The sequence below is a fragment of the Sminthopsis crassicaudata genome, chromosome 1 (assembly GCF_048593235.1).
Source record: "Sminthopsis crassicaudata isolate SCR6 chromosome 1, ASM4859323v1, whole genome shotgun sequence".
NCBI classification, from domain to species: Eukaryota; Metazoa; Chordata; class Mammalia; order Dasyuromorphia; family Dasyuridae; genus Sminthopsis; species Sminthopsis crassicaudata.
In genome coordinates this window covers 697116105-697134493 of record NC_133617.1, presented here as the reverse complement: position 1 = coordinate 697134493, position 18389 = coordinate 697116105, and the positions used below count along the sequence as shown (strand labels likewise).

General features: G+C 36.7%; 1 protein-coding gene across 1 annotated transcript in view; it reads left to right on the top strand.

Moving 5' to 3' along the window:
* The window catches only part of KBTBD12 (kelch repeat and BTB domain containing 12), an 85844-nt gene extending 68182 nt beyond the window's left edge, over positions 1-17662 (top strand). Inside the window, exons 5-6 of the mRNA XM_074283760.1 lie at positions 4880-5077; positions 14943-17662. Of these exons, the coding sequence (XP_074139861.1) occupies positions 4880-5077; positions 14943-15109 (365 nt within the window). The 3' untranslated portion in view covers positions 15110-17662. The remainder of the gene's footprint in view (positions 1-4879; positions 5078-14942) is intronic.
* The last annotated feature ends 727 nt before the right edge of the window (positions 17663-18389 follow it).

The window sequence follows — 18389 nt, the reverse complement described above, 5'->3', positions numbered from 1 at the left end:
TAGTGATGGGAAGGATAGAGTCCCATAGATATTGAAAATAATGAAACTGGCTTTTTATGTTAGACATAAAAATCAACTCTGTATTGATCTTAAATTCTTTCTCAACCTCAAAGAATAGAGATGAGTACTTAATCCTGAGGGCACATAAATCTAGATACCTTATGAAGATGATACTAGAAGATGGCTGTTTGACTCCTTAGTAACCATGATTTCTTTCCCCACAATGGGGTGCTTTAACGCCAGTATGGCACTAAGAGTCAGAGACCATATAGCTTTTTATAAGCTACATAAGAGAAGAAAACTCTCTTAGTTGCCTAGGGCTGTATTCAGGAGTTCTTTCTATATTATGTTTCCTGCATAATACATTTATTCTATTTTCCTTGCTTTATTCATTTGATACTTGGAAGGGAACTGAGGACACCTAGAGGAGCACTAAAAACAAATTCTGTTCAGGTGGTACCAGGAAATACCCCATGTGGGAACACAAACAATGATGATTTTGTTCCAAATCTCCCAAGACTGAATTCCATCCAAGTAAATTTAGATCTTCTATATGGACTATTGATAATATATGACATGGTCATTAGTCTTTAGAGGTTTTTAATTTAAATATAAATACATGAAAACTTAAACAATACATGAGATGCTATGAGGTGATATCTGATTGTCAAATGAGTAATAGAAACCAGTACTTTTCCTTGGGTTTATTAAGTATACCAGATTAGAAGTAAAAATAAAAATTTATAGCATGAAGCTGAGGCAACTCCAGTGCCACTTATTTAAACAAGTTGTTGATGCCAAAACCCAACAAGTAGATAAAAGAACAGATAGTAACACAGATTATCACAATTTTCTCCAAAGAAGTCTGGTTTAAATCATTCACCAGAAGAGGAACACTAAAAAGGACTAGAAGTTTCCCTAGTCAGCAATCATTTGGCTCTCTCAGAAGAACATCACAGCCAAGAGTAAAACCAGTTAGCATTTATAAAATCTTGTAGAAAATAATGTTGAAAGATTGTGAACAGTAACACCATATAAAATATTAAGAAACAACAGAAAGAAAAAAAATATAATTATGTGAGAAAACTTGGTAAAAGACTCAACTGAACAAAGTCGTTTTAAATAAAAGCATGAAAGAAATAAACTAGAAGTAGGACAACACCAAATGAGAATGGAAAAGATGTGAAGATTTTATAACAAACTCGTTTCACCATCAATGGCAGTAGACCCACCAAAACACCACAGAGATCAATAAAAAAAAATCAAAATGGTAGTAAAGAAAACACAAACTGAAAGAGCAGATGGATTAAATCAAGCATATGCAAAGGAAATCTGTGCTACAGGTGATTAAGGTTGAGACTACTGAGGGACTGATTATGGAGATATCTGAGGAAGTGAAGAATACAAAAGGCTAAAGGAAGAATACAAAAGTAGAATTTTGTATTTACCCTCAAAAAAGGTTACCTTGAAAATATCAATAGCTACCAATTCATATCTCTATAAATTTTTTATGAAAATACTCCACGCAACCCTTAAGGTTATCCTCAATAGAGTTATGAAAAGGAAACAAGCCATATCTCTGGAGCCACATAATTGACTCAAAAGTGAAGCAAAATAACAATAAATGACTTCATTCTTGTACCTTGTGTAAAATGTAAATATTTTGGATGGAGGTAGTTATAAATCATTGTTGCAGAATATTGAATGACACAATGAAGTCCACTATCTAGACATGGGGAATAGACATTTAACTAGTCTTAATTAGTTCATAACTAGTTCCATTACCTATGCAAGGATGAAATTTGGATTGGTTTCCCACTTCTATTTAAAAAACAAAACAAAAGCATACTGACAATGGAGAGAGCAGTTGCCCATAATATAAATGTCCCAACACAATGATGAGAAAGAGTCAGGGAGCACAGCAGAATCTGATTGTGTCATGTCCAAAGTCAGCTTCTCTGGAAGATCATTCATGGAAGACATCCATTATCTCTTTGTGTAATAGTTCAAAGTACCAAGTTTAGTCTAACTATCCATATAAGAAAATTCAACTGGATGAAAAATTCCAGTATCCAAACTAGGCGATACAATTTAGCTGACCACCCATAGAACAAATCTATCAGTACATATTATCTTGGAAAGATACTAGAAGAATTTTAATTAAATATTTCTTTCTCCAATTGATAAAAAGATATAAATAGGCAATTTTCAAAGAAATACAAGCTATAAATAGCCACAGAAAAAAATGCTCTAAATCATCATCCATGACCTGGACACAGAGTTGAACAAAAAGAGGAAAGAAGGCTAAATTATCTTTGAAAAACAGCATGATACTTTGAATAATAAAAGAATAAATAAGTGAAAAGATATTTACTATGTCATATAAATATAAATGTGAAACTGTCCTTGCCTTCAAGGAGTTTTCATTCTAATAAGGGAAGAATACATATTATAGCCAGGGAGTTTTGTTCAGGGAAGTCACAACCCATGCTTAAAGTAACAATCTTTGTTGTTGTTTGTCCTTTATTTTTAGAAGATTAATGGCATCATGGGTGATATCTTGACTTGTGCATGAATTGGATTTAAGTGAGTCAAAGTTACACAAACTCTTCAGCCTCATTTTTTTCTTTCCGAGTCATCCAAGTCCAGTGGCAAGACAAAAAGTCAGGATGACTGGCGATGGCCTGGGATGCAGTGAATGACCTTAACATCTCTGATGTCTGACCAAGTTCTACTTGGTCCAGAGAAGCTACTTCAACTGCCTGTGTGGCTGTTGGAACAAATTGTTTTCATCTACTTATTCTGCTATGGAAAATCTCTGAGTGCTTGGCATAGACATCCCCTAACTCACCCAGTAGAATTGAGGCTTGTCAGTTGTCCTTAACCTGGTTTAGCCTGTCTGTATAGAATGTTTAGCAGTGTGGCTTCTGCACAAATTACAACTTCTTAGAGTCAACGGTGGGAGTTGGGTGAATCAGGTGGACACCAAAGGTAGATAAGAAACCCTGAAAAGAGATCAGCAAGTACTCAAACCAGGTGCCAGTCCTCCTGAACATCTCATACATTTAAAACAACAGTATTACTGATTTAATTGTTTGAACCAAAACATGAGGTGAGGAACGGAAGAACAGGGAAAGTACCTTGTAGAAAGAGAAAAGGCAAGATGGCCAGAGTGTAGAACATTGCCAGTAGAAGAACATGAAATAACTCCAAACTTTTCTCAGAATCAGAAGTGCATCTTTTTAACCATAATAATCTGTTGATAAAGTGTGACTTCAAGTCAAGAAATGCTATAATCTCTGAAAATTTCTAGAATTTAAGATCACCTAAGAAGGAATCAAGGGGTCAACCATATGATAGATGTGAACAGGTTGTAACATATCAATGAAACAGAGAAAGCTTCATAAAAGAAATTGAGAAATGTCTATCTAGGGGGAATATTATTGAAATATTGAATATTAAAAAAATAAATAGCTAACAACCCATAAAAACTACTTTCTCATCTCTATTAAATTTTTATGAAAAGAATCCACTCAACAAAAACAAAGAGAAACCAACAGACATCTTAAATGTCCCATTGTTACCCACAATGTATCAAGGCATTGAGGCTGAGAAGGGGGGATCCCAAAAGTCCCAGACCCGTGTGATGAGGTATCTCAAAAGAATTTGCAGGCTTGAACCCATCTCCTAGCTAAGGGGCAAAGTTTATTAAAAACAATGTGACACCATTACTGAGCAGACTGAATTCTAAGAGAATCCAGTAAAGAAAATGAAGCAAAGAGATATACTTATACAGCTTTCAATCATAGATAATGTTATGCCACAGTTCTCTTTTATTGTCCTGACTCAGTTTCCTGAATTATCCTGACCCAGTCCTGACTCAGTTTCTCTAATTGTTCTGCTTCAGTTTATAATTGTCAGCTCAAAGCTCAGTCCTGCAAAACCTCCCCTCCCTCTTTATCAGACTATTTGATAAAGATAAAAGATCTTATGTTTTAGAATATCAGAATGCCTCTCTCCATCCCAAGCTATCAGAATATCAGATACCACCTTATCAAGATGCCGCTCCCCATCTCCAGGGTGCCTCCCCCCATCTCCAGTGACTCACCTCACCCTGTCAGAGTCCCATTCCCACTCTCAGCACCCTGACTCCACCCCTGCTTCAATCTACCCCCCTGAGTCTGAGCCATGTGTATATATGTCATTGAGAACTCACATTGTTTGCTGGATTCTTGGAGATGATAGTCTGATGCAGCTCTAGGGACCAAACCATGGATCTATTTGGTCCTGTAAATCTCTCCCATTTAATAAATTATTAAATACTCTCTGATCTCTATCTTGCTTCAGTTTCTCCAGCATTACAATATGTTAATTCTATGACCCAAGGGTAAGGCTAGGAAGTGATCTTCCTAGAATTAAGGGTGATCTTCACATAGATTGGGTGTGCTCACTTTCCTGAGGCAGATTCTAAAGCCAGAAGACCAAGGACTCATTAGAAGGAAAGCCCCAAGGTCAGGGGACCCCAAAATCACATTATATCAAAGAGATCTACAGAAAGGCACCTGAATCTCCTAAGAATAATTTATGAAAGCACATGGACAAACACCATCCACTATAGCCAAACCAACTCTTCTTTAGCCACTTCTATTTAGATTTGGCCAGGAAGAACCATATGAAAGCTAGACACATAGACATAATTTTTCCCTAGAAATAATCTTGCCAGTAAACACTTGGCAGGAAAGAAAAAAAAATCAGAAATCACTTAGGAGTGTGATACAAATCTCCCTGAGAGTGTTCTGTCTAATGTAGGGTTTCTGCCTTTGATCCTTGGCCATTTCACTGATAGCCATTTCACTGATCAATATGTCATCTTCTGTAGGTGGAATCGGCTGCCTGGGTCGAGACAAAGGCCAAGTTCGTCAATGCCTTGATGCTGTGGAGATCTATAACCCAGATGGGGATTTTTGGAGAGAAGGGCCCAGAATGCCAACTCCCCTCCTCTCTCTTCGTACCAATTCTACCAATGCAGGAACAGTGGATGGAAAGTTATATGTCTGTGGGGGTTTTCATGGAGCAGGTATTGATTAAAATGGAAAATGTTTCATGCTTTATCTGATTTTTGCATTCCAAATTTGCATGCAGTTGTGGTTTTAAGTACCTTTTGGGTATTTACATCTGGCCAAAATCTAGACAGTGTAAATGTTCTCACAGAGTTTTAATGGTCCACCCTTCAGAGTTAGCCAATTGGCAGAATCCCAGTGACATCAATGACTGCAAAGCTCTTACCCTAGAAATAATTTGTCTTTTGGGTTGTCTTCTTGTATATTAAAATCTCTGAAGACTTTGGGTAGCCTTCAAGGCCCTGTTGAATTTTCCAATCCAGGAAAACAAAGCTTGCTCCAAAATTTATCAGAAAAAAAAAAAAAAACCCAGAAGAAAATTTAAAAACATTATGGAGGCCAGACACTAATAAGATGTGGTAGAAGACTTCTAGATTGAAGAGGAGCTGGAGACCAAACTCTTTCTTATTTATATGGTTTGAGTTTCAGAACTCAGAGACTGTCAGTCAGTCATTCAACAGGTGTTTATTAAGTGCTTACATATGTGAAGCACTACCCACAAGGAAATCACATTCTAATGAGGAAGGTAATATGCAGGCAATAATGCACCTACAAGGTATAGGCCAGATAAATGGAAGGTTATCTCAGGGCCAGGAGTGGGGGTAGGAGGAGTATTTTCATTGAAAGGGACTGGAAAAGGTTGATTGCAGAAAAATTTAAGCTTAGTCTTGAAGGAAGTCAGGGAAGCCAAGAGATGAAAATGAAGGATAAAGGTGCAAGCATAGGAAACATGAGATTCTTGTGCTTAGCAATGAAGACCATTGACCCAGGACCATAGAGTCAATGGATCAGTAGAATAAGATGCAAGGAGCCTGGAAAGGAGGCCTCATTTCATTAGCAGCACAAATTAACTCTTCAACTGAGATGTTGGGAAATCTGAATCTTATAGTGGATTTCTTACAATTCTGTTGTGATGCCAAACTAGAGCCTTTTTTCTCCCAAATTGTAGTATAGAAATAGAATTCAGAGAACTAGACACACACTTGTTTTTATCTCAGTCCTCCTCATACAAGTAGAATCATCCATTTAGAATTAGCACTGTAACCCTCATTTCTCCACCATTATAATAAATTACTTAAAATTCATTCTTAAATGCTGTCTAATGCACTTATATATTCATCAAATTAATTTCCTTAATGTCTCATTTTTAACATTAATGTGTGTGATGCAAAAGCACAAATTTGGATGAATTATCATTGTATGTGCAGAATGAGTCCAGTTTTTTAGCATAACAGTCAGATTTTTAAGTGGGCATGAATCTAGTAAGCAAAAGCTCAAAAGATTGATTGCATCAGTAAATGAGGTCTCTATATTCGGGAATGACTAACTGTTTAATTCTGACCTTACTAAGAGAAACACTAATCTAACATATCTATGAAAAACATGCTTCAGGAACACTTATGTTCTGGCAGAGAGCCAGATAAGAGATCACTATAACTGGAGACAAAGCAGAACCTTTTTTATGCTCATGTTTATATGTTAATGAATTCATAAGCAAATATAATTGAAAATAAAAAGTTTTCTACTTGTTCTAAGTACTTTCTTAAGAGATGAACAACTTTCTTATATGGCCTGATAAAAAAAATATTGCATGACAAGTATGTATATTGGTAGCCAATCCTCTCCAAGGAAAAGAAAGCAAAGTTCCTAGGCTCATGAGAACAGCAATCCTGAAGGTCTGGTGGGAAGAAAGAGAGAGACAGAGACAAAGACAAAGAAAAAGAGAAAGAAAGGCAGAAACAGAGACAGAGAGAAGAGAAAGAAACAGAGAGAGACAGAGAGAGAGAGAGAGACAGAGAGAGAGAGAGAGAGAGAGAGACAGAGAGAGAGAGAGAGACAGAGAGACAGAGAGACAGAGAGAGAGAGAGAGAGAGACAGAGAGAGAGAGAGACAGAGAGAGACAGAGAGAGACAGAGAGAGAGAGAGAGAGAGAGAGAGAGAGAGAGAGAGAGAGAGACAGAGACAGAGACAGAGACAGAGACAGAGAGAGAGAGAAAGAGAAGAAAAGAGGGAGGGATAGAGGATGATATTATCCAATATATAGATTGCTTTGTACATATTTGGTTACATGTTGTCTCTCCCATTAGACTGTAAGATCTTTGAAGTCAGGTCTGTCTTTTGCCTCTTTTGATAACCCCAGTGCTTAACATGGTGCCAGACACATAATAGGTGCTTAGTATATATATATATTGATTGATTGACTAATTGAAGGATGGATTGAAAAAGGACACTGATTCATTGGTTATTGTGGTCATGCAGGTAAGAAATATTAAGAGCCTGAACTTGGAAGTAGATGGTTTTGTTGAGGTTAGGAAGGGGACCCCAAAAATTTGGGGTCACAGACTGGTGTTGCGAGGCATCTCAAAAGAATTTGCAGGCTTGAACTCATTTCCTTGTCAAGGGGCAAAGTTTATTGTAATTATAATGCAAAAGTAGACTAAATTCCAAGAGAATTCAGCAGAGAAACAGAAGGAGGCACATTTATCCAGCTTTCTATCATTGGCATGCTAATTCTATGGTCCAGAGGAGTGGTCTCTGGAATTTGGTTCTCACTGACCAGATTATCAGTCAGCAATGAATTGAGGAGTGGTCTATTCAAAATCAAACAGATTGGGCATGGGAGTTTCCTGAGGCAGACTTCAAAGCCAGAACCAAAGCCAGAAGATTTAGGATTCCTGATTTATTGTTAGAACAGAAGCCTCCCTAAAATTAGGGGACCACAAAATCATTGCTATATTACATAAGTTTCAAGATGATTGTGGAGGCAGAATCATTGACTTTATCCTAAGCATTTCAGTCTGGTTTCTATACTGTAGATCACTTCTTTCATGATTCTTCAGTAACTTTTGGCTTGTTTAAAAAGGTTTGAAATACCTAGTTTCTAGATATTTTAATCATTTTACTAATAAAGCCAACAAGTTATTAATAAAATAATTTTATTTGGATGGATTTCTTAGACTAAAAACAATCATAGCTGCATGGCCTTATGATTTATATATCTTTAGATGTTCAACAAGGAACATGTCAAAAATATCCATGTAGAAGTAGCTAGATGGTGCAGTAGATAGAACACTGATCCTAGAGTCAGGAGTACCTGATTTCAAGTCCAGCCTCAAATAATTAATACTTATTAGTTGTATGACCCTTGGCAAGTTACTTTATCCAATTGTCTTGCAAAGCAAAAAAAAAAAAAAAAAAACACAAAAATATACTCAGACCACCCAAACCTTGAACTATTCACCCAAGCTTGAGTAGAACACAATGATCTTCCCCACTCTAGATTAAATTCCTTGTTAAGATTGGGTAGGATCTGACCAAGATGAGAAGAAGAGAGTTAATGCTATCTCATTATAATGTCCATCAATAAACTGAACTTTTTAAAATAAATAATTTAAAAGGGGAGAATTCTGAATCTCCCCAAAGATATTGGTTATTATTAACCATTTCATTATTGTTCATGTCTAATAATAGAAAACTCTCTTCCTTGAAGACTTTCAATAAGAATGTCTAGAATCTTGATTTCTTCTTTTGGGGTTTGAAAAATACATGATATCCAAATCATTATAAATATTATTAACTATTCCTCTATGTGCTTTAGGCTGTAAAATTGCTTACATTTACTCATTTGCATTTGCTTTAGGATAAAGGGAACCACAATTGATCAATGATGGACAGAATCAGCTATACCCAGAGAAGGAACACTGGGAAATGAGTATAAACTGTTTGAATTTTTGTTTTTTTCCCAAGTTATTTTTACCTTCTGAATCTGATTCTTCCTGTGCAACAAGAAATTCGGTTCTGCACACATATATTGTATCTAGGATATACTGTAACACATATAACATGTATAGGACTGCCTGCCATCTAGGGGAGGGAGTGGAGGGAAGAAGGGGAAAATTCGGAATAGAAGGGAGTACAAGGGATAATGTTGTAAAAAATTACCCATGCATATGTACTGTCAAAAAAAGTTATAATTATAAAATTAATTTTAAAAGAATGTAAATTAAAAAAGAAAAAATAGCAATTGCAACAGAATTTAAAATGTAAAGATCAGCAAATAAGAAATAAAATTATCACTATTCCAAAAAAAAAAAAAAAGGATAAAGGGGACCAATAAAACTGTATCCATCCATTTATTCAACAACTATTGATCAAGTATCTACTCTATGCATCATCCAGTGGTTTTCTATTTTTAAATACATCTTTATATTTAATGTTCATAAAATCATAAGTCTGGAGATGGAAGGGGAGCCTTAAGTATTCAGCCAACCTTTTCACTTTACTTTGAGAAATTTGAGGGACTTGCCCGTATAAGAGAAACAGCAATTGGCAGAGCTACTTTCAAATCTAGGTCCTCTGTCCTTAGGTCTACCCTTCTTTCTATCATGTTACTGTCCCATGTTATATTCTATCACATTAAATATGTTGATGAATTGACCAAGAACTCTAGAAGTCCCAGATATTCCTTTATTTTGTATAGTTTTGAGGAAAGGGCTTGATTGTAGACACATTAACAGGTGCCATAGCCAAGCTCTCTATTAAACTGACCAAAGTGGATTTTTTTAAATAGTGAGACAAATTAATAAATGAGGTAATATTTAGTTGGAAGAAAAATGTAGATATTTCAAAGCTGAATTACTAGGGCAGAGAAAGAGTTATGACTAGAACAGTCTGAAAAGCAAGTAACTTTAATAGGTTTTATTTGCAGTAAGTTGAATGGGGACTTTCTGTTCTGCCCCAAAATGGCAAAGTTTCCCACGATACTTTAAGAGAGCAGCATCTAACCTATCCATTGCCCTTTGCAGTAATGTCAAACTCACTAGCAGCATAAGACAGGCCTAGAGTCCTGTTCCAAAATACAGTCTTTAATCAATATAATCCTGACTGATTAGTAAAACAAACATGATGGGAATGTGCAATTCATAACATGAAGCAATATATTTCCTTCTGAAAAATGTTTTTAAACAGTATTTGACTTCTGGTGGGAATATAAGAGCCTGGATTTGCTCAGTGAGTTTACAGTCTGGCAAGTACAAAGACTAGGTCCAGTGTATGGAGCAGTGGGCTTAGAATCTGGAAGTTTTATCTTCCTGAATTCAAAAATCTGTCCTCATACACTTACTAGCTGTGTGACCATATGCAAGTCACTTACCCAGTTTGGCTCAGTTTTCTCAAATGTTAAGTGAGCTAGAGGTGCTGGAGAAATGGTAAATCACTTCAGTATCTTTTCCAAAAAATAAAACACCTAAATAGGGTCACAAAGAAAAGGACACCACTAAAAAATGACTGAACAAAAGTACAGATCTTCACCTCATGAATGTTTCTAATGATCTGGCCAGACAATTGAAAATAAGAGGGCAGACAGAAATAAGCATTTATTAATCACCTACTATGTGGTTACAAATATCTTATTTGATCGATGCAGATACTACTATCATTTTCAGTTAGGGGTTTAATTCCATTCAATTCAATATACATTTGTTAAATGCCTACAATGTATAAGATACCAGGAATATAAAGTAAAAAAAAAATAAAACCAAGCTCTTAAATCCTTGTTCCTCTTTAGGGAATGGCAATATTATATTCCTATTTATCATTTTATTATAAATATGAGAATTATGCTGTTTATTAGCAGTCACATCCATGTTTTTCCCAGTAGCTGTAGAATTCAATGTTGTGTTTCATCAATTGATATCTGGTCATCTCCTCAGAGAGTGTTCTTAGATCTACTCAATTTTTTCCTGTTACAGAGGTTAGAAAAGTGGTAGAGACCCTAGATACTCCTTTTAGCATCATATTAGTTATAGATTGCTTTCAGCCTGCACTGATGACCACTGGGGCTCTAGGGGACCCTAAAAAGCCAAGTCAGGAAGCTCTAAGTGGTAAATCCTCAGAACTGGTAATTAGTCATAAACTTCGTCTAAGATACACAAAGTCTCCTTAGAGACTACATGATCTGATGTGGTAAATCCCAAATTACTAAATCCCCAAGAGTGTTAGGCTCCATTTGAATATTTGAATTGTAAAATGTTAAGGCTTTAAGGGATCTTAGAGATCATTCAATCTATCCAAATCATATGAAACAAACTATTTAAAAGAGATTTAAGAATACATACTTCCTCTAGTCTGAAAAGATGGATCCTTTTGCATATATGAATATGTCACTGTGTATATACAGGTATGTCTGCAAAGAGGTAACAGGGCATGATGTATCTTCCATCATCATCTATTTAAATTGTCCCATTGAATGCAAATAAAAACATTGGGACAGCTCTCAGCTTCTAAATATATGAGCCAGTGTTGTTATTGCCATTTTCATGCTGACCTAATAAGTTTGCAACTCAGAAAGCATCCTTTTCTGACATTGGCAGAGTTAGGAGTTATTTATTTTGACTAATCTCCCATAAAAGTTTGCTCTCCTTCATCTCATCCATTATGTGATTTAGATATGAAAGTAGATAGATTACAGTAGTTATCATACATTACTGAAAACAAATTAAATTTAGACATGACGTATGATGAAGTTTGGCCCAGTGAATGCTGCAATTGATAAGATAAATCATTTCTGTAGCATCCAAGCACCATGTTTTGTGATATCCACTGGAATGGCTCTATCTAATTTGGGTTGAAAGCAGTTCTTCCAACATGTAGGCACTATTCTTTGACTAAGTCATCCATTGATAAATCTGAAAAAGGATCCATGGGCTTAAGGACAGACTCTGCCTTTATACATGGTCATGTACACAAATCAAAGCCATGCTTTCTGCATTAAAATGATACTGAATGATAATCTTTCATCCCATTTTTTTATTACTCATTAAAATATAAAAGTTGAAGTTCTTAAAAATAAGAGTAAGAACTTCTCAAAGGCGATGATGTCATCCCTCTATTGGAAGAAGATAAAAAAAAATTCAAGTTGAATAGGAATAAACGTGAAATCCTAGAAAAAAAAAAAGAATAAGAACTTCTCATGATGTGATGAAAATAGAGGAAGTATACATGGTGCAGGTTTCATTACCTAATAATGGTGGCTAATAAAATGATGTATTAGTTTATAAACACACAAATAAACTAATAAACACATCTGTCATCTGGTATGGACTCCTGAGATTAAGGTATCAATAAATTGCCTACTGATAGGCAGCTGAACAAGTCAATAGATATTTAAGGAACAAGTGAGAAGGGCCAATATTATGCTTGGAGTTAATAACAGGTAGCATTTACATAATTAAGATTCAGAAAATGCTTTCTGAAAATTATATTAATTTAATCCTCACAACAACTTTGATAGGCAGATGCTGCTATTGTTCCCATTTTTCAGATGAGGAAACAGAGGCAGATAGGTTAAGTGACTTGCCCAGAGTCACACAGCTAGTCAGTTCTGAGGCCATATTTGAACTCAGCTCTTTCTGATTCAGATCCTAGTGCTTGATCCACTGGTCCACCTTGCTGCTTCTAGTTAGGTGAGCAGACAAGACACTCCATCTCCCAACTCCTAGACTTTTCATTGTGTCTTATGCATAGAATTTCTCTGTCCTCATCTTCAAGTCCAGGTTTCTCTGGCTGCCATCAAGTCCCAGAAAAAAAAATTGCACCTTCTACAGGTCTTCCCCAGTCTTTCTTAATTCCAGTGCCTTCCCACTGTCGAATATCTCCTATTTATCCTGTTTACAGCTTGTTTGTTCAGACTCATTTATATATTGTCTCCCCATGATCTGTGAAGTCCTTGAGAGTAAGAGCTGTCTTTTACCTTTCCTTGTATACACAAATGCTTAGCACACAGTGGGTGTTTAATAAATGATTATTGACTGAATAGGGTCTTTTGTATTTAGAAGGTAGGAAAGAGAGACTATTCTAGAAGGGCTCAGGCTGAGTGCAGCACCATGGAAGAGTCCCTGGGCAGTCAGGGAACAGAATAAAGAGGCTGCCTCAGAATTGCCACAGCTGGGGTTGAGCTCTGGCTCAGTGCCAAGTACATAAGGAAATCAGAGAGAGAGACAGAGAGAGAGAGACATACACACACAGAGACACACAGATGGAGACAGAGACAGAGACAGATAAACAGAGAGCAAAAGAAAGAGACAGATGGACAGAGATAGAGACAGAGAGAGAAAGAGAGGGATGAAGCGGAGAGAGGGAAGAAGGGAGAGAGGAAGGAGAACAGAGAGAGAGAAACAGACAAAGAGAGACATTCAACTAGACAGACAGACAAAGAGACAGATAGAAACAGAGGCAGATGGACAGAAAGAGACAGATAGAGACAGAGAGAGACAGTCAGAGAGACAGAGACAAACAGAGACAGAGAGAGACAGAAAAAGAGAGAGACAGAAAAAGAGAGAGAGAGAGAGAGAGAGAGAGAGAGAGAGAGAGAGAGAGAGAGAGAGAGAGAGAACTCTCCACATCTTCTATCCCAGGCCCAGGGAAAAAGATGGGTGGGCTACAAGAAAGCCGTTCCTGACTTCATGTGGGTGGGCTTGTTGGCTTTGTGGTAGGCAGGGTATTTAACCTGGTGTCACTACAAGCACTCTCTGGTGCGCCCACCACCTGGCCCTACCCAGGCTGCTTCCAAAGCACAGTGACATCCCTCGGTGGGTTCACACATAGACTGGTAGCTGCCAAGGAAGCTGGACAAAGGAGAAAATTGGCAGGAATCTCAATTGTTCCTACCTCCCTAGAATGACAGAGAACTAAATCTAGCAATATGAAGGGTGCAAAAAAAAAAAAAAAGTTCCTCAATAGACAAAATGAATTTTATAGATTAACTAGATTTTTCTGTAAGAATTTTCCTTGGAAGAAAAATGCTAGAGGCTTTCAATTAAAAAAACAAAGCAAAACAGCCACTTAACAAAATAAAACAAACAAACAAAAAACAGTTGGATCAATAAATAGAAACTAAGATTTAAAAGTGTGTGTGTGTGTGTGTGTGTGTGTGTGTGTGTGTGTGTGTGTGTGGAGGGGAGTGTGTGAAAATTTACTAAAGTGAATACATTCCAATCTATGGACTCATATCTTGCCTTTCCCATATACTTTCCTCTCACATATTCTAAATTCCAGACACACCGACTTTCCTATTTGTCCCCCAAAAAGATCACAAATTTCCCTCATTTTCTGCCCTTGTGATGCTAGTTCCTAACACATAAAGTTCTTGAACTCTCTTCACAATACATGAATACCAATGTATCACCCAAATTCTCCATTAATATTTCTTGCTCTTATTCTATAACTCACCCATTTTTTAGTCATAAGTTTCTCAGATTCCATATTTTCCACATTCTTCTTGTGTAAGACTATATTTGTCATGTGTTGCAGCCTGCTTGTCTCCGCCATATGCCTCCTCATAATCCTTTGGGTTGTCCTTGATTTTATTTCCTTGGAAACTGTCAGATTCCGTGACTGGCAGCCATATAACATTTTGGGAATCCACTGATAAATTAACCAACAAGCATTTTTTGAGCCTCTTAAAAGTCTCTAAGTGAACCAATCTCAGTGGCTGGTTATCTTTTATCTATCTCCTCTTTGGGGGATAGAGGGAGATGGCACTTTCCCATGGTGATCTATATGTAATATCTCTAATTGTACATGTCTTTTAACAGCTGGCTCTCCAGAAGGGACCAGTTTCATCCTCAGTTTTCAGCCTAGACCTACTAACAGATCAAAGGGAATTCCTATTATTATCACCCCCCCTCCATGTGCATAGTATCACCATAAATTTTTAAAATATGGGCTCCCACTAGACTGTAAACTTCATGTTCTAAAAGTTGATCTAATGGTTTTGATCGAAATCAGTAACACCTGATCTTATCTTTTACTGTTTTTTTTCAGATCGGCATGAGATTATCTCCAAGGAAATCTTGGAGCTGGACCCTTGGGAAAATCAGTGGAATGTCGTAGCCATCGATGTTCTCATGCATGACAACTATGATGTCTGCCTTGTGGCCAAAATGAATCCCAGGGATCTTATTCCCCCACCTTCAGATTTGGTAGAATAAAGAAGTTAAAGTTGAAATACCATTACTGCAAAGATGCCAGATTGGGTTATAAATGAAGACTTTAAAACATAGAACGCCACATAAATTCACCTTTGTTCATTCAGTAGTATTGAGTGCCAGGCACTAACCTTACCCTCACTGTGTTGATAATCTAGTAGGAAGACAAAACAGGTACAAAAATGAACAACTTCAATACAAGGTAAAATATGATAACCAGTCCCCTCAAGAAGAACAAATTAAGTGTGGGATATATGGATGGGGAAAGACTTTATAAATGGATTATTCAGTAAGACAAAATGGAGATAAAGTTAGAACTTGAAAAGGTTGGTCCCTGAACTAGACCGTTCAAATTGAACTTTGAAGAGTGAGTAAGACTTTGACATATGGAAATGGGTTAGAATGGTATTCCCAACAGAGGAAATGGCAAAACATAAACATCAAAGGCAGAAAAGCCCAATGTTTAGGAAATGGTGACTAAGTCAAGTTGATTGAACTGGAAATATAGGTTGGAGCCTGATTTCAGAGGGTCATGAATGTGATGCTAAGTTTTTTGTAGATATGAGAAGCCAATGATAGTGGAAACATCACCATGGGACATTTATTTCCTTCCCTGTTTTTAGTGATGATCGCTTTGTTGGTCTGTTTTGTGCAAATTTTATCTACATCTTATTTACTATGTCTTCCCTTTGGCAACATTGATAAACAAAATAGAGAATACTGAAGTAACAGAGTCAAGAGCTCTCTAAGAGAGCTATATCTGCAATGAAAGTACATCTGGCTGCAGCAATTTTCTTGTTCAAATATTATTGCACTGAGTCCCCCATCCACTATGAGCCCAAAGAATATGTCCCAATAGGATTATATCTTCTGGGCTTGGCTACAGATGCTGACTGGAGATTTTGCTGACCCAGTCTGTAAAGGCTGATTCAACAGGGACCTAGACCAGTTGAAAATATGTTCAAGAGAATGTGCTTATGGCAACATTGATGGAAATGAGAAGAACAGATGGTAGGGCTGGTGACAAGGAATTTTGTTATCCATAATGCTGAGCAGTTTGAGTTCCCAGACATGTCCTGCTGTGGCATTTCCCAGACATGCCATGATGCTGTTTCTGAATGAAGAGGTCATGCCTCCTGGGAAATGGCTCACAGGACACATCTAGATGATCTGAAGAAATTTCTCACCATGGCAGTTTAAGAGAACTATCAACTTTCCCTTGTGACATAAATGGTATTATAACCCCTGGCTTATGAGGTCAGCTCTCCGTAGAAGTCAGAGAAATGAGATTGTTTTTATTCTTTTTTTTTCTTCCTTTTGTACCTATGGAAGAAACCACTGGCCCCACCCACGTACCAAAGGCTATTATCACATTTCCCTTAGATGGAAAAGATTTTGGTTTTCTAATTGTTTTCAGTAATCATGTAGCATTCAGACATTTTAGTATATTTCCTCTATAGCCCATCTAAGATATAGCTATTTCCTTTCCAAAGCAAACACTTTATATAGTATCACCAGTCATAGAGACAGTTACTGTATTCTGCTGATACAACTTCAGATGCTCTCAGTCAGTCAACCAACATTAAACAACTCTGTATGCTAGGAGATACAAAGATGCAAGTCCCTTCCTTCAAGGTGTTTGCCATCAATTTAGGAAGACAACAGTTTCATTCATAGAGAACACAAAAAGGAGACGAGAGAATTGAGGATTCTTAGCTAGGAGACTCAGGAAGAGCTGACTACTGGGGACACTAGACTGTCTTACATTCTGATGGGGGGAAACAGCATGTAAATAACTAGGTAAGTATAGCAGATATGCAGAATAGATGCAAGTAATCTGACAGGGGAAGGCCCCAGCAGCTGGAAAATCAGAGAAAGTCCTCCTGACAAAAGGTGGAATCTGAATCAAGATTGAAGGAAGCCAGAGAAACTAAAAGGGAGATGCAGGGAGAAAGAGTATTTCAGTCATGGGGGATCTCCAGGTCAAAGGGGAGAATAGGAAGCTGCCCAGTGCAGCTCTATCAGATTTTGTGGAAGGGAGAGGGTGAAGAGGAGGCAAGTTTAAGATGACTAGAAAGAAGTCAGATTGTGAAAGGTTTTCAATGCCAAATAGAAATTTGAGATAATCGGGAACTACTGGAACTTAGTATTGCAGGACAGAGGTGACATAATGACACCTGCTTTAAGGAAAATCACTTTGGCAGCTACAATTGATGTGGGGAGAGGTTTGAATCAGAGAGAACCAATTAAAAAGCTATTTCAGGAGACCAGAGGTTATGAAAGCCTGTACAAAAGATTCTAAGGAAAAGTACATGACAGATGTTATGAAGTTAGAAATGATAAGATATGACAATAGATTTAAGATAACTGGTTGAAGAAGGGAGAAGATATTTTTGTCCCACTCTCTTAAGTAATCCACTCAATTGCCCATGCCCTGGGATTTGAGGTTGAGCCATTTGATCTCATTACAATAGTGAGGATGGGAAAGAGAGGGTTTTTGTGTGCCATGTAAGTGTTGATTGCATGCAATCTTTTGTCATCCATAAACACATAAAAGAATTATAAAATACCAGCTTTTGAGAGAACTTTATTTTTTTAAGGAACTTTAAAAGCTTAAAAAAAAAAGCTTGTACTGAGACTTTTGGGACAGCTTGTATAACAGGAATAATTTAGATTTATTTATATAATTATATTTTTATAATTCAAAATATATAATTTAGATTTAACCCTTTACAAAAATGTTATAAAATAGTCTTATGAAGAATTGGTAGTACAAGTATTACTAGTCTAATTGCACAAATATAAAAAATTTAGACTTCAAAATGACTTCTGGCATAACCAAGTTATGGTTGATTAAAGATAATGCCAGATCTTTTAATCACCCATTTAGTGCTCTTCCCATTATACTTCACTGCCTTTCACTCTTTTATCCAGTGTTCAACAACACTCCTAACTCTTGGTCCTTCTGGTTTCTGACAATTTCTATGACTCTAGAAGATAATTGTTCTTATTAATAAACCACTGAGTTTAATAGTTACCACACAAAGAAAGAATGATCTTTTTTTTAGCATGATAAGGCAGCCAGACTTCTTTTATTTTTGTAATGCATATAATAATATTTATTGGATATGTTGAAATTCATTCATTCAACAAGTATTTCTTGAAGTCTTACTGAAAGAAAAACACTGCAAAAAAAAAATCTTTGAAGCAAATCCTCACTGAAGCATTCTAAGACAGTTATCAAACAGAGAAGGTTTTCTGCCAAGTGCTCCCAGAGACCTAG